The sequence below is a fragment of the Pollicipes pollicipes genome, unplaced genomic scaffold (genome assembly GCF_011947565.3).
Source record: "Pollicipes pollicipes isolate AB1234 unplaced genomic scaffold, Ppol_2.1 Scaffold_4295;HRSCAF=5057_pilon_pilon_pilon, whole genome shotgun sequence".
In the NCBI taxonomy this organism is placed as follows: Eukaryota; Metazoa; Arthropoda; class Thecostraca; order Pollicipedomorpha; family Pollicipedidae; genus Pollicipes; species Pollicipes pollicipes.
The window spans coordinates 17,019,385-17,046,831 of record NW_023596461.1 but is presented as its reverse complement, the minus strand read 5'-3'; the positions used below and the strand labels follow the sequence as shown (position 1 = coordinate 17,046,831).

The window sequence follows — 27,447 nt, the reverse complement described above, 5'->3', positions numbered from 1 at the left end:
GTACCCTTTACCAAGCACCGAATGGGCTATTCACGCGCTCTCCCGTCACATAAAGCTGGAAATGTGACGGCTCACTCTGTAGTGAGAGATCAGGGGCTACCGCAGCTTTGACCCGCCACCATATCTGAGAAGCCATGGTTAGAGGTTAGCTACTCAGCAAACTAAGACAAAAAGAAGGAAAACTGGTCGCGCTTCACACGCTATTTAGGGACGCGATCATCTTCCAGCTTAGAGCTCGTGATAAGGCTTAGTGACTTGACAAGTTTCAGTACCTTATTGTTAAACATTCAGCAAATGTTCGAGAGAAGAGAAAATATGTCTTTTTTTGCCCACAAAAGAACGATAAATTTTTTATCTACAAGATTTCAGGACTGAATATATCGGTGATAGCCACTGGATTAGAACCTTAAGAAGTGTGATTAGATCTGACAGATGGTTACTTGAAGGTTATTGGCACTATCACAGCAGGTACGAATATTTTTTTCTAAACCAAATCATGTTGGCTTAAATCAGGTCAAACACGGTCGAATTCAAGAATGGCGTCGGAAGTGCCACAGACCTCCTCATGCAATCATCTGGAACTTAGATACCGGTTCTAAGCAAAAGGTCATCGATGCTCATTTGCTTGTTTGATCTTTATAAGGTCATGATGATCAAAAACTTACGGCACCGTCTTAATTCAGGAAAAATGAGCAAATTTTTTAAAATAAATTTGACCAGAACCCTTTGAATGGATGGATTTCTGGGATCAGCGCTGACGCTAAGCAGAGCTTGTTGTGTGAGCCCTGGCCCCCACCATCCGATCGCGCAATTCCAGGCAACGGCAGAATTTAGTGGCGGAAGCTTAACGTGCCGCAATGCTCGGCACGGTCCGTCCTGCCCTCTGACGTCAACTGACCTTTAGCGCGACCGCTGCCACCGGCCGCAGACCATACATGCCAAGGGCAAATAGCGAGCGCCCTAAAGCGACTCGAACCCACCCTGCCACGTGTGGGTGGATCGGACGGCAGGCCCTCTAACCAAGACGGACTGAGCCACCGGGACGGACGGACAAATGCAAAAGATAACGCTGGATGGTACGTTCCTAAGACCAAGGGTTTCCTTGGGTCAGTTCATATCAGTGACCTACTCTGACCTGTGGGAAGTTCATGGAAGATGTCTGTTGTGGTCCCTGTTACCACCAACTACCCCCATAAAGCGAGCTTTTCAGTAAAAAAGCAGGTTGGTTTTGACCTCTGTCTGGCCCTTATATCTGACCCTAGGCAAAGTAATTTACTTCTATCCTAAATTCAATTGTTTGATGGTCTATGAAACTATGTCATAGGTCTTTGGCTTTGTTTAACACTCTGTTGTCCAATCAGATTTGACGGATCCCTACAAATTGCTCTCGCTGACAACCGTGGCTTGACTTTCGCCTGCTATAGATCAGCACATTACAAGGTATGTCTACTTTTCATACCGAACGATCCGCAAAGTTTGGTGCGGCACGCAGAAGCGCTCGGAAATGATTTCATAGCAGTTTTCGGGAGATGGGGTCAAATTGGCCCGCCGCCGCAGCACGTGTTAAGGAAAACACGCTGGATAGATTTTTCGAAAAAAACTCGACATTTGAAATCACTGACCTTTCAGGCTACGGATGGTACGATTCAGCTTCGATGATTGTCCGCCCCGGCCGCTTCCAACGGATCATACGAGCACGCACGGGCTTATCTATTGCTCGGGAGTCAACTCTGCCTCTGAGCATGCGACACTAAAACATCATTTGGCTAGCAGATGGTGTTGTGAATTTGGGTTAAGCAGTCCGATGGAAAGCAAACTAAAAAAACTGTCGAATTATGCGTGGGTCATTCATTCCTGCGTTGTGTCAGCGCGCATGCACCTCGGGCGTCCCGAAAGTTTCAAACCCTGTTTTCAAATAGCTTTTTGTTTCTAATTCAGCCAATTCCACACAAGCCGTTACATTTTATTGTATGTGAAATATGTAGCCCGGTTCTAACTTTTGACCTATGATATCGTCCCAGTGAGCTTCTTTTTAATCATCGGTGAGACTGGTGCGTCATTAACATTTTCTGTTATATCGAGCAACTGCACAGAAAAGAACAACAATCATCTCTAAGCCCAACAGGGATAGTTCAAAGAATGGGCAGTGGTTATCTCCCTAGCAACTTGTGGGAGCACCGTGTCAAATTATGTGCTTTTCAGGGGGGGGGGGGGCTTGAGCCTTCCCAATATTTGGGATTATTTAGCGTTGCGCTTATGGCGGCGCACGAAAAGATATAAATTCAAAGTGCTTCTGAAGCCAATTAGCTCTGGACAGCTTTCATCGCTCATGGCAAAGTATCTTGATCATGTCAGCAACCGGTTCAGCTAAGGTGTGCATGCTGTATATATATATATATATATATATATATATATATATATATATATATATATATATAAATGATTTGCAATAGAAGCTCACAAACAGGTGCATACATATCAGCACAGTCGTTTGACTGCAGTGCAGATCATCAGGGGTGATACCATCATGACTCAGATGTTCACCGAAAAGGTACCTGCACCTGAGTTACCATGTATCTAAATGTTTCCCGTCTAGCTATGTAAGAAGCAGCGTTCAAAGTTCCAGGGTAAAGCATTTTTGCTACGCATTTATTGTTTTCTTACGGGAGTATTGGTAACCAACAGGACATAATTCTTACCTGATTGAACTGAGAAGAGCTTGTGCTATTTAGGTACTTTGTTTTCTAGATGTCCTGTATAAAACTTGTACGCCTTTACCTGTTGTTTGAAATTCATGTTTGAAATTTCAAAGATAACTGCGATGGTATCTTTCTAACAAAGAAGAGTCCACTACCGCAGTAGCGTACACAGGGGAGAGGATTTTCGAGACCTGTCCCTCCTCCCCCCCCCCCCCCACCGGGCGAAGGCCTCAGTACTGCCTGGCATTGCAAAACGTCCGGAGGGCTTCTGAAACAAACCAACCCGCAATGCACCAAAATGGGATCCTAGGTCCAAATTCCATAATTTGGCCCCCTTATAGACGAAATTCTGGCCACGTCACTGACTGCCGGGGTGAAAACGTTTCCAAAAACGGAAAAGCAAAGTCCCTTTTTGTGGTCCGCCCTTCCACCATCTCTGGAAGCCCAATGTTTGACTGTGCCGGGAGTGGGAAGGCCGTGGTCTCGTGCTTCTCCCAGCCCCTACGCCTGTGGCCATCGCATTCTACGTTGACAACCCAGTAAAAATATTGCAGGTCAATCTGACGTATATTACACCGGTTATGACCGCCGACCTGCGCTGCGGATGTATGTGCTTGATTTAGCGTTTTACTTCAGCGTTGCCGTCACGTGTCACTAATGAGAGGTCCTTCTGTGCTGAGCGCGACAGCAAGGTGACAGACCTGACGTATTCCGACACCATGCACTGAGAATTGATGCAATAACGCGTGACTTGCCGCCGCCCTTAAGCTTCCGCGAGATGCACATCCGGAGCCTCATGGCTTCCTGCGAACTCCGAGCTGTTTTGTACACGAGACGGAGTGTCGCACTGGGGTGTGGATCCATCCTGACTTCTCGTGTCCCCATGCAAAGGGGAGAGGGCACCTAAGTTGTGACTATAGGTCGGCATATGGTGAAATGCGCTTGCTACAAGATTTGGCCGCATTCTAGCCAGCATGGATATCATATTAAGGGTCTGCTTTGCTGAGCCCGCTAAGCGAGGGAAACGCACTGCGTAGCCCCAGTCTCTCCTTGGATGACTCACAAAAGGCCTGAACAAGATTCTCTGGTGCGATTGCTAGCCGATCTGGATTTTATTAATTTCATGTGAATTGGAGATGAGTAGGCGACCAGTTTGATTTGCTTGTATGTATAGAAAACATAAACACGCTTGCTATATTTATCCTGCACGCTGCAAAGAAAGGGAGAGCGCTTTTTAGGCTAGGAAATTCAGTACTTAACGTTAAATGTACCTGGTGCTGAAAAAATGCATGCAGCGCAATAAAGATGGGCAAGTGAGACGCATGGATTGAAAACACACGGACTAGCGAATTGATTGATTAAATCTTGATACGAATTTTCACCCAGTGTGATGTTCACTTGATTAAACCTCAGACCATACATGCAATCACTCTTGTCTTATTTAAGTGGTTTGAGAAACTGAAACGAGCCCTTCCGTTTTGCCGGCTGTCAGAACGCAGCATACACCGTGGTATGCTAGCAGAACGGGGTTCAAAATGTGCGTTCATGTGCCGTTAAGCTGATGCATCTGCGAGCTCAAGACTAAAACTAACACCGTGCTGTTGCCTGCTAAGCCGACCATAGCTTGTGCGTCACAGGACAAAATTAATGCACGGGAAGGTATCCAGGAAGTAATCACCAAAAGAATCTGCACGCACTTAATTATGACTGCACCCAATCCGTCTGCACATCTGGCGTCACGCTCAAGCCGAAAGGAGCATCGCGAGGCCCGTCCGGCGCTGCTCCTGGCCACGCGCCAGGCGTTGCGTGCAGCTTTGCACCAGTGGGAACCATAGCACCTGTTCGCGAACGGCACGTGGCTCGGATCCGACTGAGGGCCAGCTGGCGGCCGGACGATCCACTCACCCGAGCAGCAGCAGGGGCGCTCTGACGCGCTCCATGATCACTTCGGCTGTCGACGCTCACTTCAGCGCATGCCTAGCCGGCCAGCATGAGAGGAGCGGGCTGCCGGTGGCGCTGGGGGACGCGCGCGGGCGTTTGCCGTGCGCGCGGCGCCGACTGCGGCAGCGAGCGGACCAGCTCCCAGTGTCGGCGCGCGCCGCCCCACTCTGCCGGGCCGCGCCGGCCGGCCGCCAGCGACGGCCACGAGCACGGCGAGACCCGCCCACGAGAATATAGTGCCGGTTCGCGGCGCTCCAGGTCGCTAGCGGCGAGGTCGAGACCTGTCAAAGAACACGTAGGGTTACACCGTGCGACAAAACGTACACACTTGAAACCGAGCTGGGTCGCGAGACGCGCCAGAGCGCCAGCTTGACTTAGGCCACGCCCCGAGCAGCGGCGGCGTGGTCCTCCGCGCGCCGGCCGGGTGCCGTGGCGCGCGCCCAGATCAGTGAGCGCCCCAGTCACGGGGGGAGCGTGCTGGCCCCGGCTCGGTGACCGCGCCGCCCCATGCGCCGCCGCCCCGTCCGTCTGTGACACGCGACAGGATGGCCGCCGCGCGCTGGCTGCCGCTCGCGCTGGCCGCCCTCTTGCTGCTGCTCCGGGTCCCTCGGACGGCCGACGCTGCGGTGAGTCCCCAAGCCGGTGCGCGCTCGGCGGAAGGCCCGGCCCTGCAGGCAGCTCTGGGTGGAGTAGGTGTGGACGGCTTTCGTAAGGGGTTGGGGGATAGGTTTCGTGTGTACTGAATGCGATTTGTCAGGTATCAAAGCAACCAAGTCGGATACCTCTGCTGATAAAAATAATTTTTTTGATTTTCTGGCCCAGTGTTTATTTACCAAGTTGACGCACTGTTTATCAGCCGTTTATTTCGAAGTCATGTGTACGCTGGCATTTTTTTCACGCAGCCCAAACGTGAGGCAGGTGAGTGGGGTGGCCTCCCGGTCCGGTGCGGACCGCTCGGCAGCAGAAGGGCGGCGAGTGCGCCGCCAACCTCCTCCGCGCCAAGAGGTTCTGGAGCTCGCCGCCAGGGGCACGCAACCATGCGCGCGCAGCCCCTGTGTTTTGCAAGGAGGCCGCCAGAGTGCAGTTAGGCTTCTCTGAGCCTGCGCCGAACAGGCGAGGTGGCTGTGGGCCCGCGCAGGTCCCAGATCCGCCATGGTCCCAGATCCGCCATGGTCCCAGATTCCGCCATGGTCTCAGATCCGCCTGGTGGAGACAGATCAACGCTGCGGTGACGCCTCTCAAGTAGCCTGAGCACTGATGCCACAGCATCGCGCGAGCAGTCAGGGCTTGTCTGTGGCACAGCACACGCGGCAGAAAACGGGCGGCGAAATACTTGCATGCAGAATAAATCACGGACACGTTGGAGAAAATCCGGACACTCCCACCCTGCTCACCAAGCGCGCGGGTCAGCTGGCCTCACGGTAAACCGGATGACACGCAAAGTCGCTGTTGATGAAACAGGCACTTCCAACAAGAAAATGACGGAACATCTTCGTTGCGAACACATCAGACAATAAAACCAATGACTAATGGTGTTGTGCTGTATTCAGATCGAGCAGTTGCTACATTTGAGTAAAGTCGTGTAGACATTGCGTTAGACATTGATTAGTCCGCTTATTCCACGTTTGACCACCTGCCACTTGGCCATATTTCTTCTCTGGAAATGGAGCCAGCTGATGCTGGTGCATGGAAGACGCCGAACGAGTGACACTCTGTAGCAGCATGACTTTCCAATCGAGAATGGTCAAACTAGTCGCGATATTGGATCCATGACCTGCACAGAACCGTCAACGTCATTCTTGAGCCAACGAACTGAAAGGAACGAACTTTGAAAACGCTCCTAAGTTAGCTTCATATGGAAGGTACTATCAACCTTTATTAGGAACGAAATCGGCACTTTGCACTCATTGTATTCCCGCTATAAACACATGGGGTGTTAGCAGCCCAGCGTAACACGTGATTAGCGCAAGAAGCACAATTAGCGTCCAGGAGATGAAGTAAAATCACTACTCCACTACACACCATCAGATATGGGGCTTTGCTGGAGTGGGTGACGATCCTGAGCGAATTGGACATTTCGGACATAACAAACCAGTTTTTTTCTGGACTTAAGCTAAAATTGGCAGCCATGCATGTTAGACACAACACCTCTATGCATAGCGACACCAATTCTATGTAGGACCTATCCGTATTTCTGGACAGGAATACGCAAGTGCTCTTGTGGCACCGTTACCTAGAGAACTTTGGACCCACACTGCGCAAAGGTGTTGGATATTGATTGAGAGGGATCCAAATATGAATTTTGTATGCACCCGATGAAACTGACACCCGCAAATAACCGGAGGGAAGGACTAGATCACACTTGTTTTAAATATGATTTTCGTTTCGGTCAGACTCCCACCCCAGCATTGTACCTAACCGAAACAAAATTTAACGAAATAGCCGTTTTCTTTTACTCTCTGTACCATCAATCATGCAACAAATAGGATGCAAGCGAAGCCAGGAACGGCGATACCTAGCTTAACTCCAAGAGCACGCATGCGTATCACTAGCGCAGTCTAGTGACGAGTAATAAAAGTAGAGTGCACGTAATGAACGCTAGAGGCTGGGACATCGCATCTTCTGGAGAGTATCCTGTACCGCAATGCTCGCGTGTAGTACGGCACACTGAGCCACCCGGCCCGAAGATCGGTGATTACCGAGAAATCTCATTGGCTGGGTTTTCGTCGCACTGCGTGGAGTTGAAGTGAGCCAGGATCAGGAGACTCAACTAGAAATTCAGCTTTCTTTAGCAAGTCGGATAGGCTATGAAGGCTTTGATCGCGTCCAAGTGCGGCACCCAAACGATTTTTACGTCATATTTTTTGGTCAAATTGTAGAGCAGCACCAGAAAAATGTGCTGCTTTGCTTAAGCGTCCCTTTTCAGCTTTGACCATACGGCGTGGTGGTTTCATGATATTTACGACGCAAACAGTTGTTGGCTCAACTTTGGAACGCAGCAACATCTATGACTATCAATGCATTTTTATTCTTCGCCACACTGATTGCAGACGTGTCGTTTTATCATCATTTCATGTTTTCTTTTTATTGCATAATGATGTGCATAGTGCGGAAAATTACATTGCTTCATATTCGATGTGTTTCCCGTTACATCAATGTATACGATGGGCACGTGTCATTTATGCTCCATTTTTCCCAGCCGGGAGAACCGGGTCATGCTTCACCTTACCCCAGTGAGACTGACTTAATATCTGTTTTAAGGGAAGTACTGCACATTGATATGAGGTTTTAAGTGAAATAGCCATCTTGAAGACCTTCTGGTGCTGTGAACAGTCCTTCCCTCTTAAGACCTAAACCCCTTTAGTTTCTGAGCTACACGCTCAAGAGAATGTGCAGAATATTTTGTGAAAACTGTTATTTTAAAAACAGAATATTTTGAAAAAAACAGAATATTTGTTCAAATTCACCCAGGAATCTATGAGGCCATAGTTAAGTCATTCAGATCCTACCATTTCAGTGCCGATGCGGTAGTCAAGGCTAAGAAAAATATCGTTGTCGAGTCCTTCGTATGCTGTGTTCATGTGCACAATTTCCAGATATAACGACTGTCCAGATATAATGTCCAGATATAATGATATGTTGTGCATGGTACGATGATAATACAAATTATGTATTGAGCAGCATATTACTCAACAGAGCAATGGCGCTAGCTGAACAGTCTTGTCTACTTAAAACTATGCGAAAAGTTATCAGTGAGCTTATTTTACCATATATGATGCTTCAATATCCTCAACTGCGGAACATTCCCTTTAAGCTGTTGTTTTAAAACGTTCTGTTTCTGCTATTTTCTGATTCATATAAGTTGGAGTCACTTGTTCTAAACGCCCACAGTTCCCCCGTGCTGTAAAGTTCCACGATTATTCACTTCCCTCTTGACTTGCTCACTGTACCAAAATGTAGAAGTCTCAGCTTTGCATTGCACGGGCGATTAGACCGGACAGTGAATAGATGAGTGGACAGCTCCGTTAGAAAGTTCTTGGGTGCAAAACCATAAGGATAATGAGTTTGCTTCTTGAGTAATGATAATCACGCATGTGCACACACAAGCCTTAAGCCCTTTGCCATCACAAAATGGACCATTCGCAGCCTACACTCCTCACCAGGACCACCGCAGCCGTGTCCAAAGTCAGATACAAAAGTAGAGCCCTCCAGGGATCCTGTCCACAGCTATGCGGAGACGCGAATACGCCGCTCCTCAGCATAGTCAAGGCGAGTGTGTGTTTGCAGCAACACCCGCCCGCCGTCTGGAGGCTTGCATCCGGTACCGCCGCCGCCGCCGCGGGGCCGGAAATTCCGTCGTTATTCCGTTCCGCCCTCTCTCCGGACACAATGGGCCGTGACCTGTCGGACGTCCACTCCCGCTCGCTCCCGCCCTCCCACCCTCCCCCCCCCCCCCCCCTCCAGCCGGCCACCGCCCACGCCCGGCGGCCGGGGGGCAGCAGCGGACGCTGTTTATTCAAGCAACAGCTGCACCGTGTCGCCGGCCGCGGCCGGCTCGGTATGCGACTCCACTGCAGCCGCCGACCGCTCTGTAAGCAAACAGGTGGCGGCCGCGGCCGACCTGTTTATGCCTCGGGCGGGGTTCAAGCGGGCCGCCGACGGTGACCCGGTCCCACCGGCGGCATCCCCTGCCGCCCGCGCACCATTACGTCATGTGCTGTCCTTCGCGGCACTGTTTATTGCATGGAAGCCACCTCCAGACGCCGTGACCCCCGCGGCCGGCTGTTGTGACACGGCCTGGACGCCAGACGGAGGAGCTGGCCGAGCGGCGGGAGACGTGCGCTGGGAGCGGCCCGGACCGACTGCGTCGATGATCCGCGTGTGGGTGGGGGAATGGCACAACACATCACGTGGGACCAAACACCTTGTCACACTGCCCATGGCCAAGCGCTGAAAATCTTGATGCATCACACCTCATCAAGCACCATACCTGTGCGATGCTTTGAATTGCACTGCTGGTGTCGTATGGACCCGAGCAGACAGTCTTTTGGCCCGGTAATATCAGGGCGCAATCGCTGGCTTGGGGCGCGGTTGAAAAGTTCACATTGCAATGCCAGAAAAAGGGAGGTGAAACCGATATTTTACCGAACTAATGCAATTTATATATATATATATATATATATATATATATATATATATATATATATATATATGTGTGTGTGTGTGTGTGTGTGTGTGTGTGTGTGTGTGTGTGTTGTGTGGTGTGTGTGTGTGTGTGTGTGTGTGTGTGTGTGTTGGTGTGTGTGTGTTGTGTGTGTGTGTGTGTGTGGTGTGTGTGTTGTGTGTGTGTGTGTGTGTGTGTGTGTGGTGTGTGTGTGTGTTGTGTGTGTGTGTGTGTGTGTGTGTGTGTGTGTGTGTGTGTGTGTGTGTATGTATGCCGTGTGTGTGTATAGATACATTTGCGTATCTTAATACGTATGTTAAAACCTATCACGTCATATTTGAACACCTCCGACGCGCGCGGCCGAGGTTTAAATGCTCCAACACGCGTTCCTAAGCCACCACAGACATACCATGAATGGGACGATTGCTTTGAAAGCTTAGTAATGGACGTAGACAAGGTCATTTGGATGAGAAAAGGCATCTGAAGGCTCTCTGAAACTGCTCTGAGTGAGCAGATATAATGCTTTAGGCTCTGCGTAGTGGTGTGCTAGACTAGGGTCAGCAATGCGCTGGAAACGGTTTAGGATTTGCTCCGCCAACAGCATTTTTTTCTACCTGAATAAGTTGCAGCTGTGAGCGGTAATAAAAACACCACTCGGGGGAAACGGAGACATTCCCACCGACTACCTTATCCAGTAATTATGTCTTTGTCTTCAGTCTCTGACCGTCGTTGGTGGAAACTCTGATCCATGCTTACATATTGGTTCCACGTAGTTCCAGAAGGCTCAAATCACAACCGTAACCGTGAACCGTAACGTCCCCAAATACTCCGTCCGTGGCTCTCATGCCTGTCTAGTCAGTGGCCTCCTTGGACGCCTTAACTATAACTTGTTCCTGACGTCCGCACCAGTCGCTCACCCCCATCTTCATTTCAGGCATGCAAGGGCTGCGTGGTACAGAACTGCATTTGCGAAGGAGACAAGGGCTATGTGGGCAACCCGGGCATCCCGGGCCTGCAAGGCTCGCAGGGCTACCCCGGCGACACGGGGCCCGAGGGTCCGGGTGGCCCGTCCGGCATGAAGGGCTCGCGTGGCGAGGAAGGTGGCCAGGGAGCCAAGGGCTACCGCGGCCGCCAGGGCGCCGCCGGCTTCCGAGGAGCGCCGGGAATCGCTGTGAGTGGACCAGGCAGACGAATTTGGGGAATGGATCGTGTGAGTGGATCTGACGAGTGGATCGAGATGATGACTCTGGCAAGTGGATCGGGAGGATGGATCTGGGGAGTGGACCGAGCGAGTGGATCGAGTAAGTGTCAGGCGGATATGGTGAGTGGATCACATGGATGGATCTGGTGAGCAGTGCGTGGATCTTGTGAGTGGACCGTACGTATGGATCTGGCGGGTGGCGGGTGGATCTGGTGAGTGGATGGGGCGTATGGATTTGGTAACATGACCTGCCGGGCGGGCCTGCTCATTGATCGCGTGGACGGTGGAAGGCTAACATGAGACGCAGCCTCTAACGACGCACCACGAGGGGTCACAAGACAGTCATAACCTGAATGGAAGTGTAGGAAGGGGGCTGGGTGGCACCGATGTGATGTCACTCAGCAATATGTTTATTGTACCTAACATACTTCATGGCATGACATCACGTCGGAGGTTGGGTTACCGTCACATGAAGAGAAGCTGCATTCCCAGGTTGTAACTACATTGCGCTAGTTGTGATTGCTCATCAACGTTACCAGCACTGCATGCCCTAAGAAAAACAACATATAGCTTCATATCGATCCGTTAAGCCCGTTTTTTGAACCTTTAACTGTTCCTGGAATATGTAATGCAGCGCGTGAAACATCAGCCGTGCGTCCTGACCATGCTGTTCCCCGGGTGAGCAGGGTCTGCCGGGGAACGAAGGTTCTCGGGGCGCGCTCGGCTTCCCTGGCTGCAACGGCACGGACGGCCAGCCGGGTCTGTCGGGTCTGCCCGGCCTCACCGGCCCTCGGGGGCAGCCAGGTAAGCCACCGGCGTCCCTGCCCGCCCTCCTCTCCAACGCAGGCAGGCGCTCTGGCGTCGTGTCCAGGAGTGCTCGCGGCGTAATCTCCTCCCCAACATTGAGGCGGTCGGCGTTCTCAGCTGAAGACAACTGAAGCATCGTGGGGTTTGGTCGGTGAGGCCACGGAGTGCGCGCGTACGTGCGCTCACCTCAGTAGCGTTGTGAGGCGGAGTTCGTGGCACCGCTGGATGTGAGCCGCCGCCGATCCGCCGCCCGCCCCTGCGGCTGTCCCGCCACCCGCCTGATCAGTCCGACTCCTGACCCCTCAGAGTCTGACCCCGATCCGCCGCCCGCCCTCTGCGGCTGTCCCACCACCGCCTGACCAGTCCGACTCCTGACCCCTCAGAGTCTGACCCCGATCCGCCGCCCGCTCCCTGTGGCTGTCCCGCCACCGCCTGACCAGTCTGACTCCTGACCCCTGAGAGTCTGACCCCGATCCGCCGCCCGCCCCCTGCGGCTGTCCCGCCACCGCCTGACCAGTCCGACTCCTGACCCCTCAGAGTCTGACCCCGATCCGCCGCCCGCTCCCTGCGGCTATCCCGCCGCCGCCTGACGAGTCTGACTCCTGACCCCTCAGAGTCTGACCCTGAGCCGCCGTCTCCGCAGGACAGGACGGCCTTCGGGGCCCCCAGGGAGACCCGGGAGACGGCTGGCGCCAACTCGGTCGGCATCAAGGGCGAGCAGGGCACCGCGGGTCGACCGGGCGGAGGCGTGAGTCGCCAGCTTACAAACTACACTGTCAGAGCCGGCTACGCTTCTCGGCCGCTTGGACCCGTTGTGCTAGACGCATAGGGCTCCGAGAAGTCCTCCAGTCATCACAATCACGTCGTAATTATTGCATCATCATCGTAGCATACGAAGAGCACCACAGCACCGACCCTCACTCCTGCTGTAACGAGCACACCGGTGTTGTGCTCCGCTGGTGACGCGGGCATCGCGGGCGTATGGGCGAGACTCCTGCACACCGTGAAGGCCCCAGCAGTTTGCTACCAGTTCTCATTTCTCACGGAGGACGAGTTTTATCGTGACACTATGCGTTTGGTGGTCAGGGTGCCATAAACATAATATGCAAAGAAAAGGGCGTTTCCGATTTGCTCCGCGCCGGTCTTTTAACAAATACGTTGAGCTCAATATTTAGCCACAAAATATATTTTCGCATGCCCGTAGCCATGCTGTGTAGGAATACCCCATAAGGCCCGCCCTTTCCAGTTATTTTATGTATCGTGTGGGGCTTGTTACAGGGTTTGCCTGGACTACCGGGACCAAAAGGCTACACAGGATTTCAGGGAGATCCGGGACTCAGGGTAAGTTTATTTGCTATTCTTGTCTGGACTGGGGTATTAGCCATCATGGCCCATTTACATGCTAGGCATGCCTTCGTGGAAGAGGTAAAAAAGACTTCAGTGCTATCAACGAGTGAAATAAAATGCTTGCCATTTCTGCTATTATATCCAGAATTCCAGCATCGTGCCAACAAATCCATATGGAATCGTAATTTTAGACCCCTTGCTTCACCGTATTGATCTAAGAACATATGTTTTGCAACCATGGAATGGCCCATCAATACCCTGCCATGACCTGCTCGTGTTCCGCTGTAGGGCCCGCCTGGTCCCGACGGGCTTTCTGGCTTCAAGGGCGTGAAGGGCGCCGCTAAAGTGGGTCCTAAAGGTGAAAAGGGCCAAGGCGGAGAAAGAGGACCGCCAGGTCAGCCTTTCACTTTCGCAAACCAGCCCCCAGGAATATCAACTATACCGTAAGTAAAGCCCATGGGCATCTACAAAACCGCGTACCTCGGGTTTTCTTAACACCTCAGTTTCCCAAGTCTTGCTGGCGGCATCATAATGCTTGCGATGCTGTGATGTTGTGATTCTGTAAATTATCAGTTGAAGGGTGCTCAGCACAAAAATGAAGAATGACACGAACACCTGTAACCTAAGCTGTTTTGTCCCGCCATGATGCCGATTGGTGGCACGTGCGCTGGTTCACTGGCGCATCATAAACAATCATGGCATGCGTCGTTTGCCGCAGGGGCCGCATAGGACCGGATGGGGCCAGGGGCCCTCGAGGAAGCAAGGGCCCGCGTGGCCCGCCCGGGGAGGACGGCAGGGCCGGCGTGCGGGGCCCCAGCGGCCAGAAGGGCATGCGGGGCCAGCGGGGCCATGAAGGCCGGCGCGGCAAGCAGGGCCGCCCCGGCCAGTCGGGCCAGTACGGCGACAAGGGTTCCAAGGGCGCGCCAGGCTTTAGCGGCCTCGACGGCGGGTTCGGCCGCCGGGGCAGCCTCGGCGAGCCGGGCCGGCCGGGCACGCCCGGCACGCAGGGCGACGTTGGGCCTAAGGGCTTCTACGACCCGGCCATCGCTGAGGAGATGAAGGGCTCACAGGGCGTACAGGGCGACCTCGGCTTCCCTGGCCGGCCTGGCGAGCCGGGCCAGCCGGGCCGCACCGGCCAGGTCGGCCCGCTTGGCTTCGTGGGGCCGCCGGGGCCGCGCGGCAGGCCGGGCGACAGCGGCGCGCCGGGCCTCGTCACGCCTGGTAACCCGGGCGAGGATGGCCAGCCGGGTCCGGCCGGGCCGCCCGGGCTTCCCGGCGCCGCCGGCCAGGCCGGCTTCCCCGGCCCGAAGGGCCAGCAGGGCGCCGTGGCTATCGGCGAGCCAGGCCGAGACGGCATCCCCGGCCGACCGGCGCTCGACGGCCTGCCTGGCGACCGAGGCGACCCCGGCTTCGCAGGTGAGCACGCCGGCCACCGCCAGCGGTGGACCGAGCCCGCCGCGCGCCGTACGCTCACCCCGTGTTGAAGCTGTCGGCGGATAGGTCTCAGGATAGCGCCTCATGTTCAGGGCGCTCACCCCGTGTTGAAGCTGTGAGCTGATGCGTCTCAGGGTCGCCTCGTGTTCATGTTCTTGCCCGGAAGGGATGGTGGCAGGTGCATGGGAGATCAAAATAAACGCCACAGCCGCAACCTTTTACGGCAATGTCAGCACACATGCGGGTTTAGAACTGAGATGGTTTATTTTTGGGATGCCCATGCTTTATGACAACACAAGTGCGGCCGAATGCGCCACAGCTACCGCATCCCACTATCACGTCTGCATGATAACAGCATGCTCCTACTTCTACGCGACGCTTGTACAGCACACGCGTGCCCCCAGGTCCCAAAGGCATACCGGGCATCGGAGTGAGGAAGGAGGGTCCGGAGGGTGCACCGGGCCTGCCCGGCCCGCCCGGACCGGCCGGCGAGGCCGGCAGGGACGGACCGAGAGGTCCGACCGGCGTTCCAGGGCGCCGTGGCGACGACTGCCTGCCCCAGAGCCGTGAGTGACGTCACAGGATATCAGGGGATGCCGTCAGACGTCAGTCATGAGTGTGGATACTTTGGTGGGGTGGATCCACGTGTCTGTTATTTTGCTCCTCTTTGCTAAAGAGTTGACGTGCATGCGTTTCGCTCGGTAAAACTGCCTCCTTGAATGTGTTATGCAAATGTACAAACAATTTCATACGTAGATGCCGTTGCTGGTAAATTTTACTCCTCTTTTCGCATGGTTCTTCTGATATGCAAGCGCTTTTATCCGCCTAGAATATTCAGTCTTAAAATTTGTTCGTTTTTAGCAGGTAATGCTGTTTCATTTGCGTTGTTCATCAAACTGCTGTTGTTAGATGCTGCTGTTGCCCTGGAAACCGGGGATTTCTTTGAAACTCTGCTAGTTGAAATCTGAATAAAAATCAGCAGCACCACTCCGTGTAGCACAGCACCAACTAACGATAATCCCTCTCCCACCACCGGGCTCATTCGTGCACCAGGGGCCTCGGCCTGTGAGGCGGAAGCGGCGGGGGTGCGGTGCCGCTCTCAACGTCCCGTGCCGTCTCGTTTCAGTGACGCCGTGTGAGAAGGGCAAGGCGGGCGACGACGGGCGCCCCGGCCTGCAGGGGGCACCGGGTCTACAGGGACCTCGCGGCCAGGACGGCGGCCCAGGACGTCGCGGCCTGCCCGGCAGAACCGGCTTCCCCGGTCTCGACGGTTTGCCCGGCTCGGCAGGTGAGGGCTTCGCGCCACGGTCCGGCCCTCTAGCTCCGCGTGAACGCAGGCCCCACCCTCGAGCTCCGCGTGAACTCAGGTCCCACCCTCGAGCTCCGCGTGAACGCAGGTCCCACCCTCGAGCTCCATGCGAGCGCAGGTCCCGCCCTCGAGCTCCGCATGAACGCAGGTCCCACCTTCGAGCTCCACGCGAGCGCAGGTCTTGCCCTCGAGCTCCACGCGAGCGCAGGTCTTGCCCTCGAGCTTCACGCAAGCGCAGGTCCCACTCTCGAATTCCATGCGAGCGCAGGTCCCGCCCTCGAGCTCCATGCGAGCGCAGGTCCCGCCCTCGAGCTCCAAGTGAGCGCAGTCCGGCCAAGTGATAACGGAAGGACCGTTGCCTTCCACGGCCACCATTCGTGGTGAACGCATGCGCAACTATGTCAGAAGCCCAAAAACGGTGCATGACAATCTCAACCAGCGTAAAAAGTCATGATTAAAAGACGTTCATTCAGCTTTGCTGTCTAGCAAACTGTTGTTCAGCTTCTTGGTTCACCACACTCAGGCTATTCCAGTCCAGTGCACCGTAGCCATGCTGGCCGCGGCTCACGCCCGTCCCCGTTCCGCACCGCGCGCCCCGACCGGGCGTGGGGCCGGATGACCAGCCACCGTCGCCGTTTCCTTACGACCTGACCTGACCTGACCCGACCGTGGCAGGTCTGGCCGGCCGGGACGGTCAGAAGGGCGCCGCTGGCGTGCTCATCTTCGAGGACGCCAAGCAGGGCCCGACCGGCGAGCTGGGTGGGATGGGGTCGGACGGCCTGCCCGGCGATGTCGGCCCTCAGGGCCCTGACGGCCTGCCCGGGCTGTCCGGCACACCAGGCTTCAAGGGCGAACTGGTGAGTAGCGGGAGCAGGTGAAGGTAGAGGGACAGTGTGGCAAGTCGGCATTCTGATATAGTGAGCGGTCTGAGCATGTGAGCAGTGCCTCCGACCCGACCGTCGTCAGCTCAACGCCATCCACGTCACGGTGAGGTGACATGTCACAACAGCTCATGTGATCGTCGGATATAGCTGGAAACAGCGCGTTTCCGTGCACCCTATCCACCCAAAAGCTATTGAGATACACGAGCGTAAAATTCATCAGGCTCTTTGTTGCGAGGAGCGTTGCGGCTATCCTTTCCTGTATCGGCAGGGTGACTTCGGCGACCAGGGAATACCAGGACGGGACGGTCTGGATGGCAGACCCGGCAGAGACGGTGAGGACGCCAATCCCAACCAGAAGATCTTCCTCACTGGCGACAAGGGCCTGCGTGGCTTCGAGTGAGTAATCGGCTGTGGTGCAGGTCGCAAAGGTCACGAAAGGTCACTGGCGTAATCGTTCATCCTTAGTTCCTTTCTTGCTGACTGCATCGTCGCTTAGTGCGCCTGTCTGCCGATGGGCAGCTACGCCGGACAGAGGCGCATAAATTGCACACGCACGCGCTGATGATAGCGATGGTGACTGCACCAGCGATGAGGGCGCTCATGACGACATTGCCTTAAAAGCACAGCGACCGTCAAAGCATGCAGCTCTTGTCGCCAAATCTCACCTCTGCCGCGGTGGAGCGTGGTGACGGCGCAGGCTGCCGCTCTTCACGCCCGGTCGCCTTGCAGCGGCGTACGTGGATCGGACGGAGAAGAGGGAGAAGCTGGAGAACCCGGAGACTCCCTGGGAGAAGAAAGACGAGGACCGAGAGGGCTTAGAGGAGAGCCTGGCTTTCCAGGTAGCTCTGGCGACGTCTGGGCTACGCACTAATTTGCGTGCACTGTCCAAAATAGAAATGTGTATATATTCCTTACAATTACGCGAAACGTAAGGGATGGCACTGGTGAAAAGGGCTGGAAAGATTTCACAACCTGTGGGTTTACGCAAGGTAAACTATACCTGTGTTCAGGGCACGTTGATGACCCTACAGCCACACGACGGTCGAAAGATACCCAGGATTTTTTGCGGAATGTGGATGTAATTCTTATAATATATGTACGAGAGAATGCGAAGGCGATAGTGCGCCAAGATGAAAAATGCATCACGTGATCGAACGCTCATTCATGATCTGGCGGCCACAAAACCTGGGCTGAGTTTCCGTGCAGATGTGACAAGTTTAATAGCAAGTTCAGCTGGTGCCACGCACCCCACAGCTTTCACTGAACTACATTCAACAGCTTAGCGGGGGAGGGGGGGGGGGGGGTCGACCCTCACGTGACAGGCGCCGGCGGATCGACCGCAGCATGCAGCAGCCCTGTGCCCCTCTCCAGCGCCGCGGCGGCTCCCCGTCACCCAGCGCCGGCCCTGCCCGCAGGCATCAGCCCGGCCGGCGCCAAAGGCTTTGGCGGCGACCCGGGCGTGCCGGGCCGCCGTGGCCCGCGCGGCCCCGCCGGCCGCTCCGAGCGCGGCGCGCTCGGTCTGAAGGGCTACCCGGGCATCCCGGGCGACCGCGGCCTGGACGGCCGCGCCGGCGAGCCGGGGCTACGAGGACAAGACGGCTTCCCGGTGAGTGCCGCCGGCGCCGGCCTCCCGTCTCGGCGCATCTGAGAGCAGCTTGGCACGGGTGCTCATTCTGAGAATGAAATGCTCGGTGTGAGACCGCCTGAGATGAGCCGACTCGGCACTGACCCCGACGGCGCATCGCGCGTCATCGGCGTCTGATGTTGCCGGGTGTTATTGCGGCTACTTCCTTGAGAGTACCACAAAGCTTTTTTGACATGTTGAAATAGGCCCAATTTTCATCGGAACGGCTCAGCGGTCTGGCTCCGCATCCTGACCGCAGTCCCCTGTGCCACCAATAGAGGCCTTTCGCCTAACCGGTTGCCCGCCACCGCCGCCAATAGAGGCCTCTCGCCTGACCGGCCGCCGGTCGAGGCCTATCGCCTGTCCGGCTGCCTGCCGCCGCCGCCGGTCGAGGCCTCTCGCCTGACCGGCCGCCTGCCGCCGCCGGTCGAGGCCTCTCACTTGACCGGCTGCCTGCCGCCGCCGGTCGAGGCCTATCGCCTGTCCGGCTGCCTGCCGCCGCCGCTTCGCCGTCCGTTCGCCAGCACGTCACATGCACCCGACTGACGCGGCGCGCGTGTGGCAGGGAGCGCCGGGCCGCAAGGGCGAGCGCGGTAACGACGGCCAGCGGATCCTGCCGGGCGTGCCGGGCTTCGACGGCATACCGGGCGGACCGGGCGAGGCCGGCGAACTCGGCGCCACCGGGCCGCCCGGGCCGCTCGGTCGGCGCGGCGCCGTCGGCTTCCCCGGCGAGAAGGGCTCGCCCGGCTTCCAGGGTCGACCAGGACGGCAGGTGAGCAGAGGGGCGGGTGACGCTGCGCTGTGAGGTGGGGCCGAGGGGGGGGGGGGGACAGGGCGAGATGTCCACTCAGAATCGCGACGGAAGAGCGTTGTAGTTCACAATGGGTGTTAGAAACCGGAGATGTGATGGTTTGACGGAATGCAAAAGAACTTACAAGCTTTCATATGGGAAAACAGTTGATGTTTGCCTAACATTATAAAAGGCCAGTGACGCGTAATTATAGCAGCTGGCTGAACAAAGCATATGCCTCAGCCCGTGGAGGAGTGAGAGATCTAATAAGCCAAAGTCAGCAAGAATGCAAAACAGGAACAAAAAGTACACCACGCGCAGTCAACGACCACGCAGCCAATGCGCTTGCGTCGTTCGCCGAATCAGCGACGCCTGGTGTTGAGCGGGGGTCTGAGCGCCTCTCTCGGTCGCCACCAGGGCGCGCGCGGACGGCAGGGCGAGGTGGTGCCCGGCTTCCCGGGTCTGCCGGGGCCGCGCGGTATGCCCGGCCTGCCCGGCCTGTTCGGCTTCCCCGGGCAGAAGGGCAACGACGGCCTGCCCGGCGGCGTGGGACTGCCCGGCCCGGACGGCGAGGACGGTCGGCCGGGCCTGCCCGGCATGGACGGCTTCCCCGGCCGGACGGGCCTACCCGGCCGCCAGGGCACGCGCGGCCTGCCTGGCCGCGATGGCGCCAAGGGCATGCGAGGCAACGATGGGCCGCGGGCAGGTGAGTGGGCACAGAAGCACCACGCTTGCCGCGCTCAAGCCTGCGCTGCATGTTCTTTATGAGGCGCCAACAGCGCTACATGAATGTCCAATGTTCAGGGCATCGTCCAGTGGTAGGCGTAGAGCCCATGTCGTACCTTGTTGGACTGATGCAGTCAGCGTACCAGGAATGAAGATCATCAACCTAGGGCTGTACGCAACATCACAGCTTCTGCCGGTTGGCATCACAGCTACTTCGTGTCAGTTGGCGTTTTGATACGGCGTGCGTAATGAGCGAGTGAATAGCACCGCAGTGAGACCTAACTCGCCACCGTGTACCTCGTAGGCCCCGCGGGCCCCAAGGGCTTCCCGGGCCGTCCGGGCTTCTCGGGCGCGCCGGGGCCGCTCGGCGAGGAGGGCTTGCCGGGCGCGCCTGGCCTGGACGGCGAGCAGGGCCTGGCCGGACAGCGGGGCGACTTCGGACCGCCGGGAGCGGACGGCCTGCCCGGCGACGACTCGGCCCGTGGCGAGCCGGGCCCGCCCGGCCTGGACGGCCTGGACGGCCTGCCCGGCCGGCCGGGCAACACCGGCGCTGTCGGCCGGCCGGGCGCCCAGGGCGCTCCCGGCGACAGCGAGGACGGCCTCCCCGGTGAGCCCGGCCTTGCGGGCGAGCAGGGACGGCCCGGCCGCTTCGGCTTCGACGGCCAGAAGGTCAGTGACGCCGCAGCGCTCCGCCACAGCTGGCTGTCCCGGTCGCCACTGACGACAACAGTGAATTTAGAGATGTGTTACTTGGCGAGGCAGAGGAAAGACCGGCTGGGTATGTGATGGCTTGCTCTTTGCAGGTCAGAAGATAGCAGATGTGTGGCTCGATATTGCTGGGCCAGCGTCGCCACAGCGTGCTGGCCTGAAAACTGTTTCCAGTTGTTCGTCCCAGCACGCCTTCGGCTTGCAAAGCGTGCGTCGTTGTCGTCGTTGCGTTCAGCTGTGCGTTGCGTTGTCGTTGTCGTTGTCGTTCAGCTGTGCGTTGTCGTTGTCGTTATCGTTCAGCTGTGCGTTGTTGTCGTTGTCGTTGTCGTTCAGCTGTGCGTTGTCGTTGTCGTTGTCGTTCAGCTGTGGGTTGTCGTCGTTGTCGCTGTCGTTCAGCTGTGCGTTGTCGTTGTCGTTGTCGTTGTCGTTCAGCTGTGCGTTGCGTTGTCGTTGTCGTTGTCGTTGTCGTTCAGCTGTGCGTTGCGTTATCGTTGTCGTTGTCGTTGTCGTTCAGCTGTGCGTTGCGTTGTCGTTGTCGTTGTCGTTGTCGTTCAGCTGTGCGCTAGTGTGGCCCGCTGACGGAGCCATCGGCTGGCTCCAGGGCGCGCCGGGCGATGTCGGCAGACCTGGCCCCGCCGGCGCAGCAGGAGAGGACGGCTTCCCCGGCCAGTCTGGCCGGCCCGGCCAGCCCGGCCGCTTCGGCCTGAAGGGAGCGCGCGGGGACGCCGGTGCTGACGGGTCCGCCGGAATCGACGGCCGACCCGGCCTCCGCGGCGAGCCTGGTCGGGGCGGCCTGAGAGGTAGCACTGCGAGCGAGGAGTGAGACGTGGCACTGGTCGACACGGGACTGAATGGTTACACTGTTCGACACGGGACTGAATGGTTACACTGTTCGACACGGGACTGTGGTTACACTGGTCGACACGGGACTGAATGGTTACACTGGTCGACACGGGACTGAATGGTTGCTTACAAGGCACCGATGCGAGTAAAGGGCGCTGCAGTCCGTGTCACTTTTACTCTAGCAAAGAGCGGAGAGGTGTGGAAGCCGTTCCTAACAGAGCATTTCAATTTCAATTTTTCAAAATTTCAATTTTCACCACGGAACTTCCACTACATGTCTGCGGGGAAAGTTATCAACGGTCTCTTGGAATAATGCCGCTGACAGTTTTTCAAATCGCGTGATCAGTTTTCAATGCCCTAGACGGATCCAAGCTCACGCAAGTGAGGTGGGTTGGAACCGAACGCAGCATAGCATGCAGTCCTCAAGCTGTAGGAAATGCGCGCATTCTATGCGGCATGATACGCACGCACTTCTCGCACTCTGGGAACTATGCTTGACTTGCGCGCTTACTCCTGAGCTGCGTGACCTATGCTCGCTCGGAGCCCTCCACCATGAGTTGTTTTCTGGAATGTGATCAAAGAAGTGAAAGTGTTAACATTAAATATGCACAAAGATGTCCCTCTGTAGATAATCGAGTCGTTCACTTTGTGGTACTCCTGTCAGCGATGAGTCTCGTTTTGCCTCCAGCTGTGCCTGGTGATACATGTGCTGGTCCCAATATCCGGTAACGCCCCTCCCCCCCCCCCTCCGTTGCACCAGGCCTGTCTGGCGCCCCAGGACGGCAGGGCCAGCAGGGCCTGCCCGGCTTCCCCGGCTTGAAGGGTCAGTTCGGTGTGAACGGCAGCCCCGGCCTGCCCGGCCTGGATGGCACCCCCGGAGACTCGGGCTTCGCGGGCCTGAAGGGCAGCGCGGGCCGGCCCGGCCTGGCCGGCTTCCCCGGCCTGAAGGGTCGCCGCGGCCTGGCCGGCGACGCGGGCGTCGGCGGCGAACGCGGCGAGCCCGGCAGACCGGGTGCGGCCGGCGCCACCGGCGAGGCGGGCCCGGCCGGCCGCGACGGACGCGTCATTGGCGGCGAACAGGGCGAAGAGGGCGGCATCGGCTTCCGCGGCGTGGACGGCCTGCCGGGCTTCCCGGGCCAGAAGGGCTCCCCGGGCGACTACGGCGACCGAGGCGCCGGTGGCCCAGACGGGGAGGACGGTCCGGCCGGGCCGCTCGGCGCCCCCGGCGAGCGCGGCATCGACGGCCTGCCCGGCCGCGACGGCCGCGTGGGACTGCCCGGCCGCCCCGGCGCCTCCGGCCGACCGGGCGCTGACGGCGACCGAGGCATGGACGGCGACGCCGGATACGACGGATTCCCGGGACTCGAGTAAGTGGTCTGCCGCGCGGCCTTACCGCTACCGGCGCGTTTTTAGTTTTATGCATTGTTTATTACTACTTGCCTCATCAGTGCTGTGGTCTTCCCGTAACGTTGCATGTTTACATTTGTGACACGCAATATGGCTGTTTTCAAATGATAAGTCACTAGTCGGGGCGATTCCTTAATAAAGCACTTGACTTGCTGCACAGACACTGCCCTCACGTTGTTTCAGACAATGGGATGAGGCGATGCACTTAGATGGCCGATAATCATTCGCATTGCAACGCCTGAAGTTACTGCTCGTTTGAAACGACTCCCCCGGCAACGCACCGCTAGGCCTTCACTGCTGAGTCGGTTCCGGCTCCCCTGCCTCTAGCTTCCGGCTGACACTTAACTCACTTCCAGCGGACTGGCAGGCGACCGCGGTCTGCCCGGTCTGCCGGGCATTGACGGCATTGCCGGCCTGAAAGGCGAGCTTGGCGAGCCGGGCCTGCCGGGCACCAGCGGCCTGCCCGGCGCCAAGGGCCTGGCCGGCTTCCCCGGCCGGCCCGGCTTCCCGGGCTTCGCCGGCTCGCCCGGCCAGAAGGGCTCCACCGGCGACTTCGGCGCCTTCGGCTTCAAGGGCGAGGCGGGCGAGGCGGGCCTGCTCGGCTTCCCGGGCGCGCCGGGCGCCGCCGGCCGCATGGGCAAGCCCGGTCGCGACGGGTTCCCCGGCCGCGCCGGCGACCAGGGCCGACGCGGACGCGACGGCCGGCCCGGCGACGCCGGTGCCAGGGGCATGGACGGCTCGCCGGGCGTGGACGGCCGGGTCGGGCCGGCCGGCGACATCGGTCCGCCCGGCCTGCCCGGCGATGACGCGCCGCCCGGACCGCTGCCCAAGCCCCGCGGCTTCTTCTTCACCCGGCACAGCCAGACGTCGTCGCTGCCGCAGTGTCCGCCCGGCACCACCCGGCTCTGGGACGGCTACTCGCTGCTGCATGTCACCGGCAACACCAAGGCCCACGGCGCCGACCTCGGTGAGTGCGCTGGAGCACGGGCGACAGGACACGGCGCTAAGGACGGCAGGGGTCGCCTGAACGGCGCCCAGTTGTCGGTGCTCTACGATATTATTTATGCGCTGCCTTCCAGCTTTAAAATATTTGCAAGTGCAGCTCCTACATAAGGGTATAGGAAAATCGACAAGTGGTTAAGTTGCCAATCGTCACAGTTCTGCGAAAACTCGCCTCTCAGTAGTCGTCACTCCTGTCAGAGGTCTGGGGAGGCGGGTGAGGTATTGGCGCAGAGTGGATCCAGCGGTAGCCAAACGGAAGTTATATACCACGACGACTACAAAAGTATGCTGCTCGTGGAAACTTGACACAATATTCATGGCTTGACTGTGGCCAGGAACAGCCGATGGGTATGTCCCTGTGCGGCCACCTGGTACCATAGCATCCTGACGCCGTTGCTGCGGGGCTGATCGTGACTGTCACGTGAGCTTACCAAACCAGGCCTAAACAGCACTACATTTCCAACGAATGAAATGCTATCACTGTTATTAAACAAAATTGGGCTGATCACTCTTTCAAGCGTATTGGTTCATGTGGCGGACGAGCTCTGCTAACTTCATCTTCCCCATCACGCAGGCACTCCCGGATCCTGCATGCGCAAGTTCTCCACCATGCCGTACTTGTTTTGTAACGTCAACAACCAATGCGAGTACGCCCAGCGCAACGACTACAGCTACTGGCTGAGCACGCCAGAGCCGATGCCCATGATGATGACGCCCATCGTCGGACGAGACATCGAGAGATACATCTCCAGGTGAGCAGAAGCCCAGCTCTCCTCGCTGAGCAGAAAACTACGCCGACACTCCTCGGCAGACGCTGGCACTCCACGGCAATGGCGCAGCCATAGTCGCGACTCTGGCCTGTGCTGGTTGACTCCTGCGGCGGCCTCTGCTGCCAGTGAACTGACGTCACCCACCGCTTACGTCTCGGGGTCCACCTGCAGTAACGCACAACGCCACTGACCAACGAAGTCCATCGCGGGCGCAAGTCTCGGGCAGAAGGTGACCACATTCCCAGGCCCGACGGACTTGTTTGCCGGACTTTGCTTGGGAGCTGAGCCACGGATTCCAGATCGGCAGACGAGTGCATCGATCGGTTCAGCTGACAGTGACCCATATCTGTACGTCGTGTGTAGCACCAGTATGCCAGTCGCACCCCAACCGTGCCCTGCCTCATCTATCCCAGCACGATGGGCACAGAACGTCCACCTTCAGGTTGGTGGTGGAAGCTTGTCAATGCTCGACACATATGTAACTATGTTGTCTACCGACACCTGCGTAACTACGTTGTCTATCGTTACGAGGGCATGGGTGATGAGCAAACCTATTTAGACAGAAAACATTCTGAACCAGAGTGCCCCGGCCCAGACGCCGCGTTTTGTAGAAGCCATATCCTTACATTCAAACTATGCATTGTGTCTCCATTTTAAATCGCAGTAAGAAAACGTATAGGCCTCTCGCCTTATTGATGGCAAAACTTAAAATTCGCTGCTTGCAAACGCCGCCGCAACTCGCTGTGAGCGGCCAAGTTGGCGGTGCCGGCTGACGCGTCTGCCCCCCCCCCCCCCCCTCCCCGCTGCAGATGCTCCGTCTGTGAGGCCGAGACGCTGGTGATCGCCATCCACAGTCAGAGCATGGACGTGCCGGAGTGTCCCACGAACTGGGAGAGCATCTGGATCGGCTATTCGTTCCTCATGGTAACCGCCGCGTGCTCGTCAGTGCTTGTCATGGTGCTCACCTTTCTTCCTGTGGCGTTTCTCACACGAATGGTCATCTTACGAGAAAGCTGTAATATTTTCAACGTTGTTTGTGAAGAAATAAGTTATTGCTATGTCTTGAGAAGTTCAAAGCGGTGATGATGAGGGCGGCGATTAAACTCGACTTGTGTTCCAAGCCTGCATGCCCGTCGCGAAAGTGAAGCGGCTTGCAACATTCGGTAGAGTTTCGAACGTTGCCATGACGACGGCCACTTTGTCTCAGCACACGGACGCCGGCGCCGAGGGCGGCGGCCAGTCTCTGGTGTCGCCCGGCTCCTGTCTCGAGGACTTCCGGCCGTCGCCGTTCATCGAGTGCCACGGCCACGGCCGCTGCAACTACTTCACCACCGCCTTCTCCTACTGGCTGGCCACCATCGAGAGCTCGACGCAGTTCCGTCGGCCGGTGCAGCAGACGCTGAAGGCGGGCAGCCTGCGCCAACGCATCTCGCGCTGCTCCGTCTGCCGCCGGCAGCGACCGCGCGACCTGCCCTCCCCCGGCCAGAGCTTCTCTCGCAACAGGTTCTTCCAGTTCTGAGCGACGGCGGAGACATCTAGCGACGAAGGCAGTGACCTCTAGCGGCCCCTCGCCAGGCCCCGTCGGTGACGACGCCTAGTAAAGGGGCAGTGGTGCGACCGCAAGAAGTCCGTCGCTGTGATAATCATAAACTCGCCGGCCGGTGCGCGCAAGTGCAGGAGAGGGGCTGGGAAGCGCGCGCCAGCCGGGTCGCTTCAGAGCCCCAGTTTGGCTACAAATGTGTCCCGCGTGCGACGAAACGGGGAAAATCTGAGTCGGAACAACAACTTTTAAACGAATGTACACAGTCAGATCTTCTTTTGGATTCGCGTTGCGTTGTTTATGTTGTGTGTAGGTTTTGTATGGGATTTTCAGATTACTGTTCGCTGAAAACTAACACGGACAATAACGAGTGACAATAACGCTCCGTGTAAACAGTGCCGCATTGGAGCAAATCCATATGCCCATATTCACGGCACTGTCCAGCTTTTGTGTTTCTACATTATGAGCGTCATAGCGTTGTATTTTAGGATGCAGAGAGTTTCGCAGGATACAGCTACCAGGGATTTGAGCTTCGCGTCAGGGCAAGGCCAGAACCCACGTTGTAGCCACACTGGGGCGCCTATCACTGCCATGGTAGACAATTTCACTGCCAAGAATAATCGCTACGTACGCAGAAGCCACCGCGAAGATTATCTCAACGTGGCTGTCAGCGATGATTGTCTGGTGTATGTTCTAGTCGCTTAGAGTACTAATTCCAGGTTTCCGATCTTATTTCATTCGGATAGCTGCATATATGGCGGTGCTCACGAGGGCTGGGCTAGGTCAAATCTGACAATAAAATGCCTGTTGAAGCTTGACCAACCAAAATAAAGTGGACGATCGTCTTTTAAGCTGCATTTTTAATACAAAGAGTCTTAAGCAGAATGACCGCGGTGGGTGCTACACCGTGTACGACCATATATCGAGGAATGCCAGTTTAACTGGGACATATGGATAATTTGGGAATCGTATTCGTCTGATAACATTGCCTATCTAGTTGCTATCACCATCTCAAGTGGTAAATGCGCCACGATTGTGAAGCAGCGGCCAGTTTACCTTTCACTGGGACGTACCCGATGCTAACATTACGTTGTTGAAAGATGCCCGTTCACGAAGGTGTTCCACAACAATTCATTCCAGCGTTGCCTTCCATGGTGGCCGCTCAGGCCTAAATCTCATACCTTTCGCGGCTGCACCATCGTTCCCATAGCTACGCACAGCCAGCCCACAGAGTAGCGCTGGCGATGGCAC

The 27,447-nt window shown here is 56.8% G+C and overlaps 2 protein-coding genes across 4 annotated transcripts in view; one reads left to right on the top strand and one right to left on the bottom strand.

The window, feature by feature from the left end:
* LOC119096339 (collagen alpha-2(IV) chain) overlaps positions 1-4,768 on the bottom strand; it is a 56,483-nt gene extending 51,715 nt beyond the window's left edge. For 2 of the 3 annotated variants that reach the window (XM_037219185.1, XM_037219187.1), the window contains exon 1: positions 4,605-4,768. In XM_037219185.1, coding sequence (XP_037075080.1) covers positions 4,605-4,639 — 35 coding nt within the window. In that variant the 5' untranslated portion in view covers positions 4,640-4,768. The remainder of the gene's footprint in view (positions 1-4,604) is intronic. The other variant, XM_037219186.1, reaches the window with a different exon arrangement.
* A 417-nt stretch (positions 4,769-5,185) lies between these two features.
* On the top strand, positions 5,186-27,047 carry LOC119097224 (collagen alpha-1(IV) chain). Its single transcript, XM_037220278.1, has 23 exons — positions 5,186-5,266; positions 10,739-10,851; positions 10,886-10,975; positions 11,692-11,809; positions 12,456-12,560; positions 13,091-13,153; positions 13,448-13,602; positions 13,878-14,575; positions 14,998-15,159; positions 15,720-15,881; positions 16,578-16,759; positions 17,055-17,182; positions 17,516-17,625; positions 18,202-18,392; positions 18,976-19,182; positions 19,618-19,906; positions 20,231-20,595; positions 21,236-21,434; positions 22,238-22,844; positions 23,241-23,851; positions 24,461-24,638; positions 25,466-25,580; positions 25,864-27,047. The coding sequence occupies exons 1-23, from the start codon at positions 5,186-5,188 to the stop codon at positions 26,173-26,175; spliced, it is 5,241 nt and encodes a 1,746-aa protein (XP_037076173.1). The 3' UTR covers positions 26,176-27,047.
* The last annotated feature ends 400 nt before the right edge of the window (positions 27,048-27,447 follow it).

Coding starts and splice junctions, on each gene's coding strand:
- LOC119097224 (XM_037220278.1), top strand. CDS start 5,186: ATGGCCGCCGCGCGCTGGCTGCCGCTCGCGCTGGCCGCCCTCTTGCTG. Junction 12,561..13,090: donor CGGGTCGACCGGGCGGAGGC/GTGAGTCGCCAG, acceptor GGCTTGTTACAG/GGTTTGCCTGGACTACCGGG. Junction 19,907..20,230: donor CAACGATGGGCCGCGGGCAG/GTGAGTGGGCAC, acceptor TGTACCTCGTAG/GCCCCGCGGGCCCCAAGGGC.